General features: G+C 34.2%; 5 protein-coding genes across 5 annotated transcripts; 2 read left to right on the top strand and 3 right to left on the bottom strand.

The window, feature by feature from the left end:
- The first annotated feature begins 769 nt into the window (after positions 1 to 769).
- On the top strand, positions 770 to 3,245 carry LOC147558519 (CEN-like protein 2). Its single transcript, XM_086657529.1, has 4 exons — positions 770 to 1,052; positions 1,206 to 1,267; positions 1,393 to 1,433; positions 2,791 to 3,245. The coding sequence occupies exons 1-4, from the start codon at positions 783 to 785 to the stop codon at positions 3,039 to 3,041; spliced, it is 624 nt and encodes a 207-aa protein (XP_086513655.1). The 5' UTR covers positions 770 to 782; the 3' UTR covers positions 3,042 to 3,245.
- A 1,000-nt stretch (positions 3,246 to 4,245) lies between these two features.
- On the top strand, positions 4,246 to 4,767 carry LOC147558518 (uncharacterized). Its single transcript, XM_086659027.1, has one exon. The coding sequence runs from the start codon at positions 4,246 to 4,248 to the stop codon at positions 4,765 to 4,767; it is 522 nt and encodes a 173-aa protein (XP_086515153.1).
- Positions 4,768 to 7,182: 2,415 nt separating this feature from the next.
- Positions 7,183 to 10,867, bottom strand: LOC147558517 (uncharacterized). The gene is made up of 2 exons (XM_086660217.1): positions 9,763 to 10,867; positions 7,183 to 7,620 (listed from the first exon to the last, which is right to left on the bottom strand). The coding sequence occupies exon 1, from the start codon at positions 10,590 to 10,592 to the stop codon at positions 9,840 to 9,842; it is 753 nt and encodes a 250-aa protein (XP_086516343.1). The 5' UTR covers positions 10,593 to 10,867; the 3' UTR covers positions 7,183 to 7,620; positions 9,763 to 9,839.
- A 7,239-nt stretch (positions 10,868 to 18,106) lies between these two features.
- On the bottom strand, positions 18,107 to 20,546 carry LOC147558516 (uncharacterized). The gene is made up of 2 exons (XM_086660216.1): positions 20,126 to 20,546; positions 18,107 to 18,483 (listed from the first exon to the last, which is right to left on the bottom strand). The coding sequence occupies exons 1-2, from the start codon at positions 20,333 to 20,335 to the stop codon at positions 18,307 to 18,309; spliced, it is 387 nt and encodes a 128-aa protein (XP_086516342.1). The 5' UTR covers positions 20,336 to 20,546; the 3' UTR covers positions 18,107 to 18,306.
- A 704-nt stretch (positions 20,547 to 21,250) lies between these two features.
- Positions 21,251 to 23,733, bottom strand: LOC147558515 (putative purple acid phosphatase 20). The gene is made up of 4 exons (XM_086657528.1): positions 23,599 to 23,733; positions 23,062 to 23,359; positions 21,631 to 22,205; positions 21,251 to 21,529 (listed from the first exon to the last, which is right to left on the bottom strand). Exons 1-4 carry the CDS (start codon positions 23,731 to 23,733, stop codon positions 21,251 to 21,253), a joined length of 1,287 nt encoding a protein of 428 aa, XP_086513654.1.
- Between the last annotated feature and the right edge of the window lie 458 nt (positions 23,734 to 24,191).

Here is a 24,191-nt window from a genome sequence, read left to right as displayed (position 1 = left end):
CATGAGTGTAATTGATTTGGAGAAGTGGGTTTGGGAATAGAACCATCTACAAACCCGAATTTATCTTTTGCCCGAAGAGCCATCTTCATGGCTCTTGACCAAGAGGCATAGTTATCTCCGGTTAATAATGGAGTGATGAGAATAGTAGTTGGTGAGTCAGAGTGATGAACATCAAACACCGGATTAGGTGGAGAATGAGGAGTATAGTCTCCAGAATCGACTTCATTAGTAGTCATGATAGAAGAAATTGATTATTAAAAAAAAACTGAATTGGCTCTTATACCATGTGAAGAGGGAAATACCTCTTGAATAATAATAGCTTGAACACAGAGAGAGAAGACAAGAAAGAGAGAGAGATATATGAGAAGATTTCTCCGTGTGTTTTATTCATTGATTTACACAAGTATTTATAGGTTTACAAGGGATTTACATATAGAAGTAATTTAGGAATAATGGGAAACTTCCCTATTCATGAATATTGGGAAACTTCCCTATTCATGAATATTACAATAATTAACAACTTTACATAATAGCAAAACTGCTATATTCTAACAAGATATTTTCTTCTATTTAAAATGGATCTGAGCATGATATACGTGAACATGACATTCTGATACATAAAACAATGAACCTGGATAAAAATACATAAAAAGTGAACATGACTTTCAACAAAAAAAAAAAAAAAAAAAAAATGAGGATTGGATTGGAGAATCTCTACCCAATTAATTTAAGTTATACACCAAAAATTCTTACATTCTATAAATAATAGGGCAATATGACCCATGAGTATTTCCAAACCATCCCCATTCACACACATCTCTCTCATCTCCTTCTCTCTCTCTCTCATCATTGACATGCCAAAAATAATCAATCCTCTATTGGTTGGTAAAGTGGTTGGAGATGTTATTGATTCTTTCCCTCAAACAGTTAAGATGGTTGTAACTTACTCAAACAAGCTAGTCCTTAATGGGCAAGAGCTTTCCCCTTCTTCATTAACTTCTAAACCTAGAGTTGAAGTTCAAGGAGGTGACTTCAGGTCTTTCTATACCCTGGTATTCATTATATCTTATTCTCTTAACAATATACAAAAGATTGCAAATATTTGGTTGGAAATTAATTTTCTTCTATTTTTAACTTCTTATTTATTTATTTTATAACTTAGTTTAATTGAGATGTTAATTACATATTTTTATTTTTAACCTAAGGTCATGACAGATCCAGATGTTCCTGGTCCAAGTGATCCATATTTGAGGGAGCACCTTCATTGGTATGGTAGAATTAACAATTTAAAGCAGTACTTTAAGAATTCATTAAAGTGTTTTTTTTCTTCTAATAATATGTAATTAGTGAGGATGAGCTAATTACAATTCTATGTGCATGGTCATTTTACAGGATTGTTACAGATATTCCAGGCACAACAGATGTTACCTTTGGTATATATAATCACTTACTATCTTACTATCTTGCAAATATAATTAAGTAATGTTAGAAGAGGCTACAAGTCATAGCCTGCTCCAGACTTACACGAAATCAACGGTCTCTAGCTTCATGCAACTTTCATTCTCTCTTTTTGATTTTTTCACTCTCGATAGACGATTGATTCTTATTTAAGTCTTGGGTAGGTTTATTCTATTGGGGCGGAGAGACCAACTAAGATCCAAAGCAAATCCAACGTCATTTGATATCATTAACTACAGGCCCGTGCGCCCTGCTCGCACTGGACCCACCACAACGTGGGGCCCAAAAATTTTCAACTGTAGTACTTTCTAGCTGTTAAAATACTAAAGTGTTTCCGATTAAAAACAATAAAGCAAGTTTGAAGAAGTCAAATTAAAAAAGGAATTGAGGGTACATATATTGAAGGTAAATAGGGCCCACTCTCAGCATGCATTACTCTTTCTCTCTCTAATTTCTATTCTTATTAATCTTTCTCTCTCTAGACTTTTTCTTCACTTTTCCTTTATTCTCTCTTTCTTTACAAGGAAAGTGATTTACTTGATACTAAAAAATATGGTAGTGTATTGGTGCAACAATACACCGGGTGGAACAAGGAAATCACTTTTTTAATTAAATTTTTTCTATAAATTGTGGGTTCAATAATTTTTTAATTTCTTTTTGATGAAGAGAATAATTTTTTAATTAACCTATTCAAGTCTTCTTTCAAACCCTTTGAACAAAAAAAAGTCTTCCTCCAAATTACTACTAGTGTATTGGTAGTGTGTTCTTTATGAGTGCATTATTCTATAAAATTATATTGAAGTTGAAATAATTGCATCAATATCACCAGGTAATATATTTTTTTTCTATTTTTATTTCTCTTCTTGTTGTTATTTAGTCGTTATAATTTGTTTTTGATGAAACTAGGCAAACGCCTTAATATCAGCTACTAGAGCAATAATTCATTGCTCTAGTTTGAAGAAAGAATAACATTTTGATGTTGAAGCAGGTGACTTGTTTGTGGAGTTGATGAATAAATGATCAATTATCTTTATAGTCATATTATTTTGAATTCGTTATCATTTTTTGTATAATTTTTTATATATTGATGATACGAAGGGCCCAAACTAAATTTTTGCCATGGCCCCCAAATTCTCAGGCACGGCCCTGATTAACTATAAACATTATTTCTTGAAAATCATGCTACCTCATAGCTGAGGTTCTAGTTCTACACGAGCTCCCCGCTCCGGCTTACTAATAAACTCGTTATATTAAAATGTGCTTATTAATTTACATAAAATCACCCATTAATTAATAAATGAATAGTCATGACTCATGAATGAATTAATGCAGGGAGGGAAATGATAACTTATGAGGTTCCAACGCCCTTCATAGGAATACATAGATATGTATTTGTGCTATTCAAACAGAAAAAAAGAGCACAAACATCTTCATCAGCAGGAGTACTCACTCAGCCTGATCAACCACTTTCTTCAAGAGATAATTTCAATGTTCGAAAATTTGCAGAGGAAAATGAACTAGGCCTCCCTGTGGCTGCTGTCTTCTTCAATGCTCAAAGGGAAACTGCTCCAAGACGTCGTTAACTTTTTCTTTTTTGTTAAGAGAAAGTTTTGAGTTCCAACCACAAGAAGTTGTAATTAACTTTTAATAAAAGAAAACCCTAGTTAAGAATTAAGATCTACAAAAAATAAGGGTTGCCCCTTATTGATGTATAAGCTTTATGATCTGTACTTTTATGTAATGCTCATGAACCTATGCTTACAAATGACATTTTTAGTGTTTCAAAATGATTTTTATTAAATCTATTATATAATTTAAAATAAAATCATGTTGTTATAACACATGTAGTTGTGAGTATTGGAATAGATGAGGTAGAAAAGGTCATCCAACATCTGCATAAAAGAAAATACAAACCAAACAAGAAAATTAAGACAAACAACATGCAATTTTACTGCCAACCAATGACAAAGCGACACTAACTCTAGACCCGTCTAAAGACCATGGATGAAAATTTAGGAACTCAAGACCAAATTTTAAGGAAAATGAAGGACTCCCTGGACATACTCCCAAGTGTACTCCCTCTCACAGGGCAAGGCTATTTTGGTCTTTTTAGTCTGACAAAAATTGTGAAAGATCAAAATGACCTTGTCACTGTGAGAGGGAGTACGCCCCGGGAGTCCCCCTGTCATCATTGAAATTTTAATTGGACCCATGTAACTTGTTGTTACATGAAGTTATAATAAGAAAATTTGAAATATTTAGTTATAAAATGATATTAAATTGTGGATAAATTCAAGCTTAAACGTATGAAAATGCTATAAAGTCGATAATATTTTTTTATTGTCTAATTTGTTGAGACTTTATTTCCTTATTTCTTAGAAATATTGTTTTAAAGTTTTATAAGAACAACAATCTCTCACCAAAGGTTAGATGTTTTATTTGGAAATTAATCTATAATGGTCTACCAGTTCGAGCTAACCTAGAAAAGGTTCATCCTATCCCAACAAACCTTTGTCCATGCTGCAACTTACAATCAGAAACGATCCAACACCTATTCAGAGATTGTGGACATACTAGACATCTATTGCAGCTATTTGATGTTTAGATTACTCAGGCCCAATATCAACTGTCGGTTCAGCAATTACTGTCTAACTACCTTAATATGCAAGATAATTTTCTTGTTTTAATAAATATTGCTTAATATTATGGAATGTATGGAAAGAAAGAAACGGAATTCACTTTTTGTCCACTTATTTCAATGTCGATCGTGTGATATACAAAATCAAAATGGATTTGGCGTACCTACCAAATGATCAGATTCAAAGCTCTTCCACAAGTCATGGCATGAATGCTCCCCAACTGCAGTGGGTTCCACCCATGGAATCTTTCATTAAACTCAACGTCGATGGAGCTTTCTCAAACAACAAAGCAAGTTGTGCTACTATCGCAAGAAATTGTCGAAGTATCTTCCAGGGAGGAGCATCAACTTGTCTTTCTAGTCGTAGTCCTATTGAAGCAGAGGGGAATGCTATTCTACTAGGCATGGAATTTGCAAAAACCATGCATTTTTCGAAGATCATTATAGAAAGTGACTCGCAATCGCTCATAAACGACTTGATCCAAGAAGACACACTAATCGCTTGGCAACTTCGACCAATATTCAGTGATATCCAATACCTGGAAGCCACCTTCGATTCGGTTCAGTTCTGCTACTGTCTGAGGGTTTGCAATACGGCGGCACATGAATTGGCAGCATTAGCTATACACAACAATGTCTATGGTGTTTGGAATAGGATTAAATATTCCTGATTGTATTGTATCTTGTATCCATACTGATAATGCTTAAATGAAATATTATTATTTCTTGTTTCAAAAAAAAGAAAAAAATGAAGACCCGACACTTGATGCTTTATTTTTGCTTGCATGAGAATAAATGGATGAGCAAATTTGATTTTTCATTGAAGAAAACAAATTTTTTTTACAAAACAATCAAATGTTGGTGTTCGAAAAACTTAATGGAAAGATTCAACTATTAGCTTTCCCGTGCGCAAAGTCCAAAATTAGAAAGTTAACTTTTGTTTCATCAGAAAACTAAAATTTGGATGTAGAGTGATAAATTTGATACAGATAGAGAAATTAGACGCGCAGATTTGCGAGAGAGAGGGAGCAAAGCCGCAAAAAGAAAAAAAATGAAGTACATGCAAGAGAGGGGGAGGAAAAAGTACTTGGTGAGCCACATATTTGCAAGAGGGAGAAAGAGTGAACGATATACGGGATTTATGAGCCTTAATGGCTTGTTTGCAATGTACATATTGTCATACTATACCAACTTAGTTATTATATAAAGAAAATTAGACTTTGTATTAAGGTAAACATGGTTTTCAACAAAAAAAAAAAAAAAAAAGTAAATATTGTAGAGAAGAGATTGAAAATTAGACTATGTCATACTATACCAGTTTCCGATTGTCTCTTCATACAATGGAGCTATTTAAATTGTAAACATACTATCCAATAGTTGAAAATTAAAAAGGAAAAAAAAAACAGTTCCATGTAAACCTAGCTAGTGATTTTTACTGTTAAAAGTTGGACTTAAAGAAAAGAGTACTTGTCCATTAATTTCTCTTCTTGTTTTTTTTTTTTACTTCATACATTTTCCAATAATGGAGTGATTGAGGTTTTGAACTATTTAGATTTTGAAGATAATTTCCAATTTTGGGTCGTTTTGTATTGAAGTGGAAAGGTTGAAATGACATGGTCGTACAAATTTACAGTGGGTTGTTCATTCATGTCAATTGAATCAAATCAACCACTTTATTTCCAGTTTTTGATGATTATTGACTGTCGGATTTACAAGGACGATTTAGCTGTTTCTCTTTGATTTATTCTCTTTTTTTGGGTTCTTTAACAGGTTGAGGTCTCCACATGGACTGTTAGGCCCCCCCCCCTAGACTATCTACAAATGGAAAGAATTAATTTTATTTACAAGGCGGATTTTATTTGGATTATATGTCAATGACGATATACCACTATTTTACCTATGAAATTACTTATAACTTTGAAAAAACAAGTTTTAGTTATTTTGAAAAAATTCGACAACACATGAAAGAGAATAAATGTTATCAGATTTTTTTTCGAGCTGAATTGTCGATGATATTTCTATCAAATCATCAAGCAATTTGAAATTTAAGATGTTTGAATCTCCTTACTTGTTGTTTGAAATAGAAACTTTGAAAAAAAAAAATTAAGAGGTGCTAGAGCATCTAGGTTCGCGAGCGGCGACATCTTCTAAAAGAGAAATAAATCCAATAATGAACTGAATCCTCCTTTCTATTCCAGTATTAAAAGAACCCCTTATTTTCATGATATTTTCGACTTTAAAACATATATTAACTTGCATCTCTTTTCTTAAATAGTCCTCTGATCTCATTGAACCCATTGAACCAAACTCTCGGATTTACAAAAAAAAACATCCGAATATGAAAAATTTAAAGCCACAAACACTAACATAGAAAAGTTTAAGTGAGAAGATGGGTAGTACAACATGACAATGTTACTCATCAAGAATTACCAACTAAGTACACATCTTTTCAAACTCATCCAACTACCAAGTTACTTGAAGTATCAAATTCTTGAGTTCTCTTCAACAACAAAAAAAAAAAATCTTGAGTTCCATATTTCTCTTCTCACTAACTAAAGAAACTCCGTTCACATTCACGCCTTCTGCTGTGTAAGAGCAAACTCAAATTTAGGAAGCCCAACCCCTCGCGTTGGGATCCCAACCGGGGAGCCAGGGGTTGGGCTCCCCTCGGGCTCCCACCCACAATTATAAGCCAGCTATACAGAATTATAATTTCTTTTTGTTATTTGTTTTAATTTCTTTTAAAAATCTTTTTGTTTGATTTTTTTTTTTTCTTCAATTTTATACTATATTTTAAGTGGTGAAGCCAACTTTTTAATTGAAAATCCAAATAGATACATCATTCGTTGCAAGTTTTAGTTTTCGACAAGTGATCTATAAGATCTGCCTTTAATTGCATATGGACTTCTATCCTTCTAACTCGGTCAAGACGAGCAAACATTTATTCTGTAAACGTACTTCACATGTTAAATTTGGGTTGGGAGACCCTCATCTGGGGAACCAACATTGGAATTACAAAATTCAAGAGCTCCAAAAATTCTCAGGCTCCTGGTGCCACTCCATCACATTAGGTTTGCCCCAAACTATTTGTAAATGATATCCTTATTCATAAAAGAACTTCCAACTTCTTCAACTATTCATAACAATTCTACTAGTAGAAACGATAAAAACAAACAAATTCAAGCCAACCTATTAGAGGAGACAAGTAAAAGCAATTCGAATCCGAACATACCAAGATCCAATTACATCTAACCAAACTCAAAACTGATCATTCACCTTACCCTGATCAGGTCTTAATATGAACACATTATAGTAGTAGTAGAGAGGAGTTCAAAATGTAAACCACGAATCTTCTTGTCATATTTGGGAGAAAAGCTCTGGTTTATAAACCATGGTGGTCAGTGAATTGGTAGATTGTTATGATGGTGTACTGACAGTCTGAACCTATGAATCCTGTGTAGAACCAGCTTTGCATAGGAAGTCGAACCAAATAAGACCAACCCTAAATGCCAGTAAGTATGAAACTAGCAAAGAGGAAATGACCCCAGTCACTACCATTGATCAAAAGGTGAATATAAGTAACATACAACCTAAACTTACATTAACGAGGTCCAAGTGGGAAACGGGCCATGAGATAGAACACTACCATGGCAACAAGAGAGAGCGTTAAAGGTGTGAACATGACGCTATATGCGTTTAGATAGTGCAAGTAGAATTCAAGTCAGCATGGACCAAATACTAATATATAAAGATATATCAGATGCATAAGACTGCCTAGCAAAAGCAAGCATTCCCTGCTAACCAATGTTTAAAATTTGGTTGAGAGCATGTGCCACATGGCGTACCGCAAGGCGATTAGGTCGCTTTTTACACATCTGAAGGCTGAAATAATACATACACATTTCAATTGAATGGTTTGCCTCAAGATGTACGCATTTCAGTTGTTTGCCTCAATACGTACGTGTTTCAGTTCTGAGGCGTTTTGCCTCAACCTGTAAGAGGCAAGGTTTCAAAATACGTTTTTATGCTTCGAGGCGAATTGTCCTCAGTCCTCACAGGGCGAGGCGGTGCCTCAAGGCGCGCCTCGATGTGTAAAATTCAAAAAGAAAGTGTTAAAGACAATGACATCGATTATGTAAAAGCATAGGAAAACAAGTTTTTCTACTTTACTACCATTATATAAAGTCAGAAGTGTTGCCAAACAGCTCAAAGATAATAATGAAAAGTCTATTACCACAGCATAACAAGTCCCCTTAGCGTATTATACATCCATTTTTCTCATGGCCTAAAATACGTACGCCTCGAGTGCCTCAAGGCGTACGACTCATCCGTTTTTTCAAACATTGGTAATTGTGAAAAGTGGGTGATAGTGATTTTTTTCCATCTAAAACTTAAGAAATCACTAAAGCAAAAAATGTAACCGAGAATGTAGAAGCATTAGATTTTGTTTTGGAGTGTTCACGTGTTAGTTTGCTTAGACACTTAAAACTATATACTATTGTAGCAAAGCACAAAAGAATATGTGATATTTTATTTTTTATGTAAATCTTGTATTCTAGTGTAATTTTTTCTTGTCAAAATTGATTTACGTCTTCTAAGTCTCGATATGCCTCACTTTTTCAGACTGTTTTATAAGACATAGCGGCTAACTTCAATATCTAACATTTTTGTTCTTCAATGTGAACACCTATTTGCTCATATTTCTTAAATTTTTCAACGATATAGTTCCTGTTCACAGTAAAATTTCATCTTCTCCACATCTATACTTTAATACTTCTTCTCCTGAAATCTTTGCTTTTTACTCTATGCTGTCTACTACTAACTACTAAGTCATAATATCATAAGATGAACTTAGCGGAAAAGAAAAATACAGCCCACAAAGTAAATTCGACATGCTTGTCATGTATTCTATGCTCAATCCAAGTTATACCAATGTTACCTGAATCGCGGACCAGTACGCAATACGCTACCATGAGTATCTAAAATTTTAGAAGTATACCTCTTCGATACGATATTTTCAGTTGCAGAATGTTTTTATTTTTCTAGGTTATAATATCTATAACACATTACCACATAGTATAAATACACCTAGTCTTAGAATCTTCACAAAACTTAATATTGTAACTAGTTAACTAAAAGATTTTGTAGTTAACTACTCGATTAGTTGTGCTTTTGGGATTTTTAGAAAGAAATTGTGTTAACTAAGGATAAGATTTCATTTCATCAAAGTTTGAGTACTGGATTGCGAACCCACCCAAAAGGGTACGGGGAACCGGTATGCAGTATGCAAGGGGAGTTGCGTATCTGGTAAGATTGAACTAGACGTACGAAAAGTCGGAAACAAAAATGAGCAAGATAAAAACGAGAAAACTACACGGCAATATATGGGTAACTCCCAGAGGAGGAACTCATCTCTACAAAAATGCTGGTTTCGTATCATCACAATACATGAACAAGTAAAGAGAATAATAAGATATAATCTTCAACCAAGATATATTTATCACATTTGGGTATGTCAATTATTCCATGTTTCAACAAAACATTCAAAACATTGATGAACTTCTAAACCACCCAAAACTACTTCATGAATAACATGTTGGATTTCCATAATTTTTTACAAAGAGAAAATAAGATTTCAAACTAGAGAGAGGAAGGGTTAAACTTACAGAGTTAGAAGCTAAAGTAATAGAACTTCCCCAAAAGAGAACTCAACCTTCAAGAACCAGCCATCAATACCCAGACATCAAAATATCACAAGCAAAGAGAAGAGCACATAAATCAAGCAACAAGCATAAGCAATCAACCCTCGATGTTCATCGCCACACGAAGCAAGCTCAACAAGAAGACGAGTACAAACCCTAGTTGACCAAATCACAAAAACCCCAGCCATAACAAAAATAACCATTGAACCTTGTGGAAGAAATAGGGCAAACGCAGAAAGGATCACAATTGGTAAAATACAGTAACCAATTAGACTCAAACAACGATATAGATCCAAATTCCCATTTCGACCAGCTAACATATTAAACACAACGTATAGGAAAAGAGAAGCAACTGTTACCCAACCTAATATGATCCCAAAATGAAGCTTTCCGGCGAGTAATTGAAAGAGACCAAAAGCCATTAGGAATAAAAATGGACCTGATAAATCAGCATGTTCATGTAGATTTGCGTTTACCCTAAAAGGGTTTAAGATCGAAATGGATCTTCTCCATATTTGACGGATGTCAATTCCTAGTTCTTCAAGTAGAGGAAGTTCTTCATCAAAACCAGAACCGATTGTTCCTCCTATATTTTCACCAAAAACAGGAGCAGAAAATGATGTAGATGGAATAGCAGATCCAACATCGAACGACATGAAAGGGAGATTAGGGTTTGCAGGAGGACGTGATGGCTGAAAAGTAGGGGCGTTAGGTTGTCGCCGTTGTTGAGGAAATACATTAGGGTTACCAGTGTTATGAAAAACAACTGGTGGAACATTGAATTCTTTCGCCATCAAGGAAATTTCAGTGGAAGAAGAAGAAGAAGGAGAAAAGGAATCAAACAGATAACTATCCGGAGGTCTAATTCAAAATTAGGGTTTTTGAGATCATATGTGTCGAGGGCAATCAGTTGAAGAAAAACTACTTCAATACCAGATCCCTAATCGATAAAAACCCTAATTTCAGAGAGGAAATCTACTACTGAACATAAAATTCAAGAGAGACGAAAAGAGATTCCTTCTCTGTAACGGGACGGAGAACTGAAGTTTTACTTCGAAGCGGTAAGCACATGTGAGTCACGTGCTTTCGCTTTACTAACATGGAGAGGGTATTTTAAAGGCGCTTCCTGAAAGTATTATTGACGCCCAGGCAAGTTTTAGAGTGAGATTGGGAAAGAAAGGTCCGCCAGTAGCACCGTAAGAGCATCTCCAATTAAGTCTGTCAATGGATATCCGAATATTCGATATCCGATCCGCATCCGTATTCGAATCTTAAAAAAATATCCGAAATTTCGGATATCGGATACGAATTCGGATATTTCTTATCGGATATCTGCGTATCGGATATTGGATACAGATACACTAATATTTGATCCGATAAATATCCATATCCGATAAGTAATATAAAAAATAAAATAAAAAATAAATTTATTCATAATAATATATATATAAAATGTATGGTTGAGATTTATTATTTAGATCTAATGGTTAAAAATTTAAAGTTTTGTTAAAGTTTTAGACATCGGATATTTATCTGATATCCATTAATATTATCGGATTCGGTTTCGGGTATTTATAATATCCGTCGGATAATTATCGGATACGGACATGCCTATATCCGATCCGATAAGCTATTGTTTACAAGCCTATCTCCAATGCAACACTCAATAAAAACTTTGATAAATATCTTAAGAATCAAGTGTGAAAAGTGGATCTCTAAATAGGCTCTTTCCTATTAGTCAATTTAGACACTCTATTTAAAAGCATTATACAATGCAATACTCAAGAGAGACTCTAAAGATTCTATTTCTACTATAACACTAATTGATTTGATTATGTGGCACTTAGAGATTCTCAAGAAGACAACTCTAAATTTAGAATGTCCTCTTAGAGCTGCTCCAATACAAAACTCAATCTTAAAAACTCAGAGTTTCATATAGGATTTTTGGAGTTTTTTTCTTCTAAAAATCATCTCCAATGCAAAACCCAACTAAGAGAGAGCTACCAATGGAACACTCTAAGAAAAACTCTAAAATCCTAGTTGTCAAATGTGAATAAGGGTCTCTTTCCTAAGTGTCAAGATAGTGACACTCTAAAATTTTTGTGTCTCCAATTGAGATCTCTAAAACATCTCTAATCAGTACACATGTCGCTTTTGAATTCAATAGGAAAATTGTAGTAAAAGAACAAAGTTTTCTATTGGTTAAGATTTTAGTGACACTTAGAGAGTCTCAAGAAGACACTCTAATTTTAGAGTGTCTCTCTTGGGAGTCTATATATTAAATGCATGCACATCATCATGGAGTGTCAATTAGAGTGTCCCATTGGAGAAGATTTTTTGACAAAATCTCTAAGATCCTAAGTGGCACCCTAAATTTAAGAGTTTGAGTGTCTCATTGGAGATGCTTTAAGGTCTCAAAGATGACGTTTGGAGGGTGGAATAGAGATATCTCATAAGAACACTCTATTTCATAGTGTCCTTTTGAGATATCTCTAATTTTCCAACTCAACAACATTTGGGGTTCAACTAATAGAAATCAAGTCTTCATATATTTTAAAAACAACTAATTATTTCTTTACAAAAAATAACTATACCACATAAGTTAAAATACAAGTTAGAGTATTGCATTGGAGACAAACAAGAATTAAGGATCTCAATTTTTGCCACCTAAGAGTTTGAATCTCAATTAGAATTTGACAAATAGGATCAATTGAGATTTTTTTTTTTAGTTTTGCATTGGAGATGCTCTTAAGAGCATCTCTCCAATGCAAGACTCAAGAAAAACACTAAAAATCCTATGTGCCAAGTATAAAAAGGGAATCTCTAAATTATATACTCTATTAGAAAACCTTCTACAATGCAACACTTACAATGAACACGGAAGAAAAACTCTTAAACTTATATTTTGACCGTAAAATTAATTGATTTACTTATCTGGCACTTAAGTATCCTCTTAAGGATCTCTAAAGTAAATCTTTGCCACATCGTTTTCTAGATTCAATTTGAGTTTTGCATTGGAGATGGTTTTCAAAGAGAATTTCCAATGCAAGACTCAAGAAAAACTATAAAATCCTATGTTTTAGTGTGAAAAGAGGATATCTATTTGTCTCTTTTACATGTTCATTTAGAGATACTCTATTAGAAAACCTTTTACAATGCAGCAGACAAGGAAAAGTCTAAAACTTGTATTTTGACCATAAAATTAATAAGTTAATTCCTATTTGGCCCCCTACTTTGTGACCAGCTTCCTTTATGACCCTCTATTTTCTGTAAATTCAAATATGACCCCTTTTTTTGAAGGCCATTCCTTTAAACATTTTTTCAAAACAAAATTAAAAATAAAACATTAATTCCACCTCACTTTCCCTCTCCACCACTTATCTCTCTCCACCTCAGCTCTCTTTCCAACTCACCTCTCTCTCTCCAATTCACTCCTCTCTCTCTCTCCAACTCACCATCACCTCAGCCCTAAAAGTGTCCGAATCGGTTTAGGACCAAAACTCCGTTTTTGGGCTTTTTGTGCTATCTTTGCCTAATTTCTCTTTAGGCCTGTGGGATATGTTTATGGGACTCCCATGGTTATATCACACTCCCACTAGTCATATCATCCGATTAAATACCCATTCTTATGTGTAACCCGATTTAGGATCCGATCGAAGTTAGCCGCGAATTACTTCGTAATTCGATGATCGTAGTTGGTTCCTAGCATAAACTCTACGACCCCTAAATCAATCGGACTTGATGATCTTCTTCATCAATTGTCCTAGCCGATAAATTGTTCGCATTGCAATCTTGGTCGAAGGACATCTCCTTCAGCTACTAATGGCAAAGCCGACGAGCTTTCAAAGAAAACTAAAAGTTTAAAAATTCCACGATAATGGCTTATTGTAAGCGCAATCCTTTAGTTTGAATGGTCTTTTTTTACATAACCTTTAGGTTTAACGAATTAGTTCTTTTAAAATGTTTCGAGTTAATTTCGTTTTAGAGACCTAATTTGTGACTAACTGGTCGATTTAGCCCACGGTTGTGGCTAAGAATCCGATCTGGCTCCCAATGGTGTCCCGGAGTTGGATTTAGTCCCCAAATTTTGTCAAACCTTATATTTCTATGTTGTAGAGAGACACTCGATGCAATGCAAGTTGGGCTGCTTTAGGAGATTTATTTTGATGTTGTACTTATTAAAAACAAAAACTTTTAAGTCTTTTTTATTTATATTTTATAAACTATTTATTAAATTATTTATTACAGATTTTCATCTTCTATAGTGTTAGGAGATTATCTTTTTCAATTTTACTTATAAGAAACGAAAACTTTTTAATATTTTAATTTATTTTTACATTATCACTATTATGAAGTCAAGTTAAAATTTTTTTAAACACTTTTTATTTTTAGATTTTAAAGATTTAGTTTATATATTCAAACATATTTTTTATTCTTCTCGTGCGCCCTGAGTGAAGGATGTACTTAATGTTAAATTTAGGTAAATTTCATATCCATCCTCCACAATATATGTTTTCCTTCTTCCCATGTCTATTTTGTACCCATCACTTGGTCCATGGGTTTTAACTCCGGACTTTAAGTTGTTTCATGCTACAGGTAAGCTTTCCTTCACTAAAAAAAAACTCGCTTCTCATTTTTTGGTACTTCTGAACTAGTGAATTGTTTATTCTGTTGGATTCAAAAAAATATTCTATTTCATTCATTTTTTTATACTAAAGCTTTAAGTCTATAGTTGTATCAAAAGTGTGATGAAGCTGCCCTGAATTAAGAGAATGTTGTGGCAACAAATTTGGAAAAAACATAAACAAAATTTCTTTCGTATTTGTAAAAATAAATATTTAGATTGTGTTATAGTTATTATATACTATTAAAGAAAATATATGATACGAGAAATTTATTTATACATAAATATGTATTTACTGTAGCTTTTTTTTTTTGTTGTTGAGATTACTGTAGCTTTATGAGATTAACATTAGTTATGTTTTACTTAATAAAATGAATATTTCTATCTCTTTATTTATATTTAAATTATTACAAAGTTCTTATTAATTTACTTATTCGAATATTTAATAAAGTATTTCCTACCAATATTAATTTTCTATAGTTTTAAGAGATTATCTTTTTCGTTTTTTTTTTATAAAAAATGACAACTTTTTAGAATTTTAATTTATTGTTAAATTATTGCAAATTATTTATAATTTGCTTTTGTTATATCTTAGAAACTGTAATAATTTTAATTTGTTTCAGTGATAACGGGTCGTATATATACTTTAATAAAATAAAACAAGAAATTTTTATAAGTTAAAAGTAATAGTTTTTGTAAGTCTAGTGACATTAACTACCTTATTTCATTTCTTTATTTGCTTTAAATTATTATATTTTATTTATTCAAAGTATGTTTCTTCTTATGTTTTAGATTATCTCTTATGTTTTACTGAAGAAAAAAAAAGTTTTTTGGAACTTTTATTTATGTTTAAATTATTATTTTTTGAATTATTCAGCGTGTGCATCGAACCCTTGACCTCTAAGGTGAAAGATTATATCTCTTACCACTCCAACTAAGGGTTGTTGGAATACGTTTAAATTATTACAGACTACTTATTAAAGTATTTGTAACATATTTAGAAATTATTAGAAACTACTTATTATAGTATTTAGACAAATCGAACTCATGATAGCAATGGGGAACCAAATCGGCTAGTTGGTCACTAACCGGGGGGCCAAAACGAAATTAAACGATCCTTGTTTTATTGATGTTGTCCAAACACCGCAGTGGAGTGATAATTTTATGTCAAATTTTAAAACATCTTTTGGAAAAAGGGACTTCTGACCTGCTATACCAGGAAACATTGCACTTTGGTCTCAAGTTTTTCAAACGAATTAATGTTTAGAATCACAACTTTCGATTGCTTACGAGATTTACTATGTGGTGACTTCTGAAATGATAATTAGAATAACATCGGTCAAAATCAATACTAAATCACCTCTATTATGGCGACCGACGACCATTGGTAATGGGGCAAGTTCATCGAAATTGTGCCGCATCTCACATTGTTGGTGCACTCATCTCTGAAGCCACGAAGTATCTTCAATAATGCAAACCATCATGGATGAAGCAACTTCCAAATTTTTTGAAGAAATAGCGAAGGATCTAAAAACATCAATTTCTGGACGAGATTCAGTCTCCCAAGAGGTATATGAACATTTCTAACACATTTTTACATGTTTTATGATCTCTTTGTTGGTTCTATGAATCTTTTTGTGTTCAACACGGAGGTATTTTCTGTCTGGTCCAACCGAAACTTAGTCTACCAATTCGGTACTAGGTTGCCGAAATTCAAAACATCTCTGCTTCCCCATGTTCCTGGAGAGATTTATGGTGGGGCAATATCGTTATGTATGCCGAAGTAACGGTGGCCTCGGGCCGTATTATGCATAGATTTCGGTTCTGAGCCACCGTTTACACTAAAAATCTGTTTTTTTTATATTCCTATAGGACTTCGCTGTTGTGTCTACTTCTCAATTTCCATCCCAAATGACTATAGACACTTGGAATTTTGGAGGTCCTAATAAACATAAAGGTGCCATGATGCAGCCGAAGGAAACGAAGTATCGTCGAAATTTGGATGTCTTAAAATTGGAGATCGTGAATATGGAGAAGATGAACCCAACTTTGAAGTTATAGATAAGAAATAAGAAAATCACGAAGAAAGGAGACCATATGAAGGTTTTGTCAGCATTGATGTTAGTGAGTATTTTCGAACTAAACAAGTGTTTGAAACACTCATTGAAATGTTCATCGTCAAGATGAACCGAGTCACCTTCAATCTGAAGTCCGGTAATACGATGAACATCCTCTAGTGTGATAGTCATCTCGCCAAAGGGCATGTGAAAGGTGTTAGTACTTAATACTCTCGTGCCACTTCTCGGTGAACGTCGTGATAAGAATCCGATCAAGTTTATGATACGAGTAGTTAGCAATTTGCAAAAGTTCGGATGCTTGCACCTTCTCACGAACAGCTCGACACTCGAGTTCTATATATGCCCCAAATATGGTCCTTCTTCCTTTTTCGTATAGTTTCATTTTGAAGGTCCTAGATGCATGATTATGTAGTTTCAGGAAGGAGCCATCCTATCACATAAACATATAAAAGTTACGTTTAATTAAAGTAAAAACATATCATTACATTAAACATTCGGGCAGTTGGCCCTTCTGAAAAAGGATCGTTTGGACCTATTGTCGCCTTCTCAGATGCTGCATTAGACGACCCAACCGCTTCAGCGGTCAAGTAGTCGAACCTTTGCTTCTTCCTAGCTTCCTCCCTCCTCTTTCTCTCACTTCTAGTTGGTGGGACACGTCCAGACATGACTAAGGGCACTCCAAACCATGGGACATGTAAATAAAGACAAACAATTTGAAAAAAATGAAATTAAGAAGTTACTATGGAGTATAACAGCGGCTACGAGCCGTAAAATGTGCACTTTACGGCTCCAAGACGCCGTAGAGGGTCAAAGCTTCTGATACCAAGCTACGGTGGGGTTGAACCGTAAATTGTACACACAACTGTTCGAACCCACCGTAGCTTGGTAGCAGAGCCCTTGCAGCCTGGTGCGACCGCAAGGTGTTCTTCAAACAATAAAAACTCAACATCTAATTTAAATTCAAACAATAAATTGATTAAAAATCATGCATATCAGTACAAAACACAACAGAAAGTACAAAATAACGAAATAAAATCACAAAAGGGTAAGATTTTAGGGTTTATCTGAAAAAATTGGAGGGTTTCTTACTCTCTCGATTTTAACCCACTTCCAGATAAAATAAGGTCTGCAAATCTTCTTCCTTGTGTTGCTGCCCAATAGATTTAAGTATTCAAGCAATATTGTTTCAAGAAACTGAAAAAAACTAAGCCTAGGGTGTTAGGTTTTCACCAACAAAAAGACAGAGAGAGAAACCGAGGTAGAGACTGAGAGAGAGGAAGAGAGAACGAGAGAGAATGAGAAGAAAATTGCTTGACGTGGTGGTGATGGATTTTAGAGAGAGATAGAAAGAAGATGAAGGCAAATAGAGGTTGAGTTATGAGGAATATAGAAGAGGGTCTCTGTGTTGATCGGTCAAATAGTTGGGTTGAATAACTTTGACCTAACGACGTTAACTTTGCCATTAGGTCTATAAAATCTCCCAGATTCAAAAAAATAATATCCTGCGTATAACAATCAAGTGACCTCGACCTGAAAAGAGTTGCCTTCCACTTCAAATTAAGTAGGAGCAAAAATAGAATAACGGCGATCCAGAACGCTAGAAACATGGAAATAATACTTCGATATAAGCTCCAGAGGACAATTATTTCAAGCTTAAGATGCTCAAAAGCAAGTAGAGAAATGCATTAAATTCAATTCAATCGACCTTATTAAACTACAGTTTTGGCAGAAAAAAACACAACAATTTTGTTCATCAGACTTGTTCACCCCGCAAAAGATTTAAATTTTCTTCCCCTTCTCTTTCTTTTATTTGGCTTGTGGATGGGTTGCGATATAGTCAATGAGATGAGCAGTCGTTGAAAATTTGTTGGCTTCGTCATCAGAGATGTTGATAGCAAACTCTTCTTCAACGGCAGAAATTACCTCCACATTTTCTAACATATCCATCTGTAAATCACTCTTGAAATTTGCTGTGGGGTTCACCTGGCAAATAGCCAAATATTTTTTATATAAATCTTCAACTCTAAATTGAATACAATCAAGCATGTACGTACCATGAAGCTAAATTAGAATTTAAAACCTACGTAACTGAAACTTAGAATTTACAGCAAGAAAATGTTCCATGCTTCAAGAACAAGGATAAAGAAGACCAGAGGAAAAACTTTCTAATACCTTCCGGTGGTGATTTGTGCTGAAATGGAATATTAACACCAACCCTTTCTTAGTGATATGAAGATAAACCGAAATAAAGTGTTCTTCTTTCCAATTAGCCTTAATATACAGGTTTCGTTCTAAATTGTTTATTATTATTTTTGTCGATGCTAAATTCTCAGTGTACTAGAAGAGCGTTACTGAGAAGCACAAACATAAAAAAAAATGAAGTAATTAATTAGGAACTGACAGCTTCGGCAAACAAAAAAGCTAGCTGTCACGATTTAGGCACCAGTTTGGTAAACATTACCACGACTACTACTCCTGTACTCCAATGATCGTCCATCACATTATCTTATCTCCATCAGCACTATGTCACTATTCTTTATCAACAACACAACATCACTATCTTCATCAACACAACACCTCCAACAACAACACAGTAACCAATACACCATCATCACATAGACTACCACAACGCCACAAATTTACATAACGAAAGCTTTTTCAAATTATTTGAAGACAAAAAACTTGTATGGAGGTAAAAGTATATGTAAAAGGTGCCGTTTCCAAAATGGAGGGGATAGATAAGAAGCAAAGACGTGGTGTTCATGTGTCATCAATTACAAGTTACATTCTTTTAGATAGGTTGTCACCAGTGTTCAAAAAACGTTTTTCGACCTCAAGGCGGTTTACTCAGAAAAAGTGAAACTCCGTCTAGAGGCATACAGACACGTAAGAAGGCGTACACTAATTCTTTAGAAGGCCTTTACTAACCTCTTGTTGATGAAACTTTGACGCACACAACGGATTAAGGATGCCTCCTGCATACGAGCATTACTCCTATGCTCTTAGTCAAGAGTGAAGCATAACATTTAGGAAAGTAATCTTTCTAACTATCCCTATTTCTTCCTATTTTTATAGTGATAAATCTTCACCATAACAACCTAGGGCTTCACTTTTGCTCATGTCTCGCCTTTATCCCCTTCTTCCCCCCATCATCAAATCGTTCTCCACTGGAGTAGTTGAAGACTAACCTAGACCTAGTTTACAGAATAGTCAAAATACACTTCTCAGTTTTCAATGACTCAAACAATCTCTAATCATAATATGGTTATAACATTTATCTACTAAAATGCCTACAAAAATATCATATTAGTTTTCTGGAAGTGGATTTCTTCAAATTCAACTATCGGTGTCAAATCATTTGCCTTGCAATTTGGGAACAATGACAGTTCTAAGGAAATTCAAATTCCCAAACCTAATTCAATTGTGAAACCCTAATGCAGCTTCCTTTTCCTCTTTCTCATTTCGATCACTTTTGGACTAAATTGATTGAAATTGAAACATGAAAGAGATGAAATCAAACACAATAGATCTCATTAATTACCTATCAATTAGAAGAACATGAAAAAAAATCAAAACTTTCATAAGAAGAGAAATGGGGAAAAGTTATAACAAATTATGTTAATACCTTGGCAGGATCAACAAAGGGGATAGATTTGAGAAGATCAACAACTCGAGACGTAACTTCTTCCTTCCCCAAAGAACTAATAGCAGCAACAGAAGATGATTGGGAAGAGAAAACCCTAGCTCTTTCGATTACCCCTGAAGATCTTCCAAAGCCATTGGAAAGAACCGAAGATCGGAGTGTTTGAATTCCAGTTCTCAAAGTCTGCTGCATCTTTGGTACTACTACTAATCTTGTAAATCAAACCCTAAACAGTTGATTAAGCAACACTTTTCAGATCTCCTGTTTTGTTCCTCCGAGTCCGAGTTTGGGTTGTATCAGTCAGTCAGGGACGGATGACAATATCAAGTATCAACTGACCTTTTAGGAGTCAACACTTGTTTGCCCGAGCAGTTAAAGTGTCTGACATATACTGGAAAGTTCCCTGGAGGTCCCGGACTCCCTCGATTCCTAGAGTAGGTGGAATCTCTAGATTATTGCATTTGAGATTATAATGTAGATGGGCTTTAGGCCTGTTCTTGTCAATCTGACAGTTATCGAGCTTATCACATCTTTGATGTATAACGCTATTGTAATGACTATCGTACATCGAAGTTAAATTCCAAGAAGAACAAAAAAAACTGACCTTTTAGGAGAAAACGTTTTTAAACGATAAATCGTCCCCAAGACCCCAAGTACTGAAAATATGTTATTTCGGGTTTCATGTCAATAAAGAGTAGGGGTTTCGGCGACATTACAGTGGGGCTTTTGATGAAGCATTGTGGGTTTTCGCCTTTTCGGCGACGAAACTTCGGGATTGTCAGCAACCTTACTGCGAGCTTTCGGTACGCTTGTGTGGAAGTTTTTGCAACGTTTTCTTTTGTGATTGGGGACTATCATTTTGACCCAGTTTTACAGGTTCACTTCAATCACAAAAATGATTGAATGCTGGAAAAAGTAGCTAAAATCTGGCTATTGGAATTGTACTTATACCACTTCTGTTTAAGTTAGAACTACAATTGGGTTTCAACACCAAAATTTATTATAAAGAAGTATTGAATATCTCTTCTCGATTACTCAAAGATTATTCCTACATATTTCTTATTAATCATTGAATTATGTGAAAATGAAGACAAATTTCAAGAAAGTCTACACATTCTTCTTACAAGCAGGAGTAGTTGACAAACTTTTTAACCAAATATAGTCAGAAGAAACAGATTCAATGTCATCATTTCTATGCCAGGTCCAAAAAGCATGGGTTGCATTTGAAACTTCAAGTCGGCCATGCCCGAAACTCGGCTCTCTAAACAACGAAATTTCGGGTTGGGGATCATCGTACTCCTTTGCTAAGCCTTCTCTATTTCCCCCATCTCCAATCGTAATATACACTGGACCACAGTCGTTCTCCGTGCCGTTGAAAACTCGAGTCTGAAATTGCGAAACAATTACAAATATTAGAATCATTGGAACTAACACAAAAAAAAAAAAAAAGAATTTTGAAAAATTAAGAGCGGAGAAGAAAAGCTTACGAAGCGTTCGTATGCATGAACATGTCCACTGAAAACAATGTCGACACGAGCTTCATATAACAAATCTTCCATGGCTAACTTCATACCATATGATCCATATTCATCTCTATGAGCTTTATTAGTATTATACCAAGGTGCATGTACAAGAACAATTAACCATGGAGTTTTGTTTCTATCAACTTTACTCAAATCATTTTGTAACCATTTATATTGATCTGAACCAGAATCAAAATCTGTATAAGAACCTAACATTATAACATGAGTTCCAACAACTTCAAAAGAGTAGTACAAGTTCGAACTAGAACCACTTTCTTCGAAAGGCATATGCCATCTATTATTATAAGCTGTAAATGATTCCCCATGGATCACGGGGATACTTTCGATCTCGTGATTTCCTTGAGTTACCATCCATGGGCGTTGACTCGCAATTGGTTCTACGAGTCGTCCGAAACTGTCCCACAATGGTTGGTAAATATCAGCATAAGATAAGTCGCCTGGTAAAAGTAATACATCGTAATCTTCTGCAGCTATGTGGTCAAGGGTTGACTTTGTCCAATCCGTCTGCCCAAGATCACCTACATTTCATAAATTTCTTCTTACAATCTCATAACTAGATTTAATGAGTAATACAAGTAAAAGGAAAATGTTATTCGGCCTGACAAGAAATGGCCTCATGACATGACCAGACTAAGCAACACTTAAAATTGATTGCTGAAGTTTCGTTCAATTTTGTTTGGCCGGGAAAAATAGCACGGTCAAAAATAATATAATGGGCTAAAAAGTATATGTGAAATTTTATTGCTTTCTTTTAAAATAATTATCGGCGTTTAAAATCTTCCATGTCCATAAGAACAACCTTAGACTACCTCCCTTCCATGATCCATTTCATATCTCCTCGTTAAATAAGGAAGTATCAAACCTAATCAGAGAGATTGTGATTTAATTCCCCTACATCGATAAAATTATTTATTCTTACACATTTTAGTATCCTTCAATTTATGAACATATCTCCTGTAAATATGGATATGAGATCATATGACATCATTCCGACAACATAAAATCAACTTCTTTTGTGAAAATCTTAATAACTTCAAAGTTAAAATAAAGTAATAAATTTTACTATTAAGTATTTTGGATAGGACTTGGAGTAAAATTTTAAGTGATTGTGACACTCGTATATTTTGTTTTAATAATAATAAAACTTCGTTCATTGGTCATTTACAACAAAGGGAATTGATAAGCAAAAATAGTACTTGAAGCAAAAAATAGTACTTGTTAGATGCATTTTGCTTCGAACTTTTTGTGGTCTTAATGCTTTAGATGCTATTTGATTTTATGGTTTTATTTCGGAATTCATTGTAAAAGGTCCGCCCGCTGACCCGTTGAAAATTTCAAATAAAAAGAAATTAAAAAGAAAGATAAATTTCTTACCAATCACAACAAACTTAAGGGGAAACTGAGTTGGTGGAGTTTTGAAGTTGAATTCACGAGTTGAATCAGACCCACAACGATAGTGATATGTAGTGTTTGGATTTAATGGTCCAATGACAACTTCATGTATTTCTCCAGATTTGTAGAACTTCGTGTATTCGTAGAATGAAGCCGTCCCCGTAGCTGATAAATTATAAACTCCCTTCACAGTTCCATATTCCACGATTGATGGTGTGTCATGATCCTTAGTGATCCACGTAATTCTCATTTTATCTTGCCCTACTAAGGATACATGAACCTGTAATCAAATAAATGAATTAGATTAGACGCAGTTTGGTTTTGTACTCAGTATTTGAATTTGACTTGTTTGCATTTGAATCATCTCAATCAAATAAACTTAAGAGCAACCAAAATTAGATATTTAAATGAGTCAGATAAAAACAAACATTCTGAAATGTGACTCAAATCAATTCAGACAGAGTCATCTTATTACAAAAAAAAAAACCCCTTCTATTCTCTCTAGATATCTCAATGTACCTGTTGAGGTGAACTTGGAGGAAGATCATTAGGTAAAGAAATAGAGAGGGCTCTAGGTGGTGGACGATCATAAGAGACAACAAGTCCAAGAAAACCAGTGAAAGCTAAGAGACAAACCAGCCTAGTTATCAACATAACTTCACATATAGCCATGAATGAGGTTTTTAGAACACAAGAAGTTGGATTTGGATTAAGTTAGCAGAGAGGTTTTAAAGTAAGAAAACCAGATAAGATTTTAGGACAAAGACCAAGACGATTCGAAGTATGGAATTTCAAATCTTGATAATGAATATATTCCAATCTTATTTTCGATTTTTGGGTATTGGTGTGAGTAGATTTCCTAAAAAGTTCATTTATTGGGGAGATTTTAGCTTCACAATGATATCTTTAGGGTATATACCTAATTCTTTTGTTGCCATTTGTAAACGATGGAGAAATCCAATTATCATTTCGAGTTGTGATTTTAGCAAGCTTAGACATTTTACTTTGCGATTAATGAACCAGATTGTGTGTGATATTTTAAGTCGTTAAATAGTTTCCTTCTGTGCACACTTAGATTCTCATATTAGTGAACAATGGATTAAGATATTTTC

Source organism: Eschscholzia californica, unplaced genomic scaffold, assembly GCF_041429995.1.
Source record: "Eschscholzia californica isolate CP2 unplaced genomic scaffold, dmEscCali1.0.p SCAF_2, whole genome shotgun sequence".
Lineage (NCBI taxonomy): Eukaryota > Viridiplantae > Streptophyta > Magnoliopsida > Ranunculales > Papaveraceae > Eschscholzia > Eschscholzia californica.
Note: the sequence above shows the minus strand (reverse complement) of the source record. Positions and strands in the feature narration are given on the sequence as shown.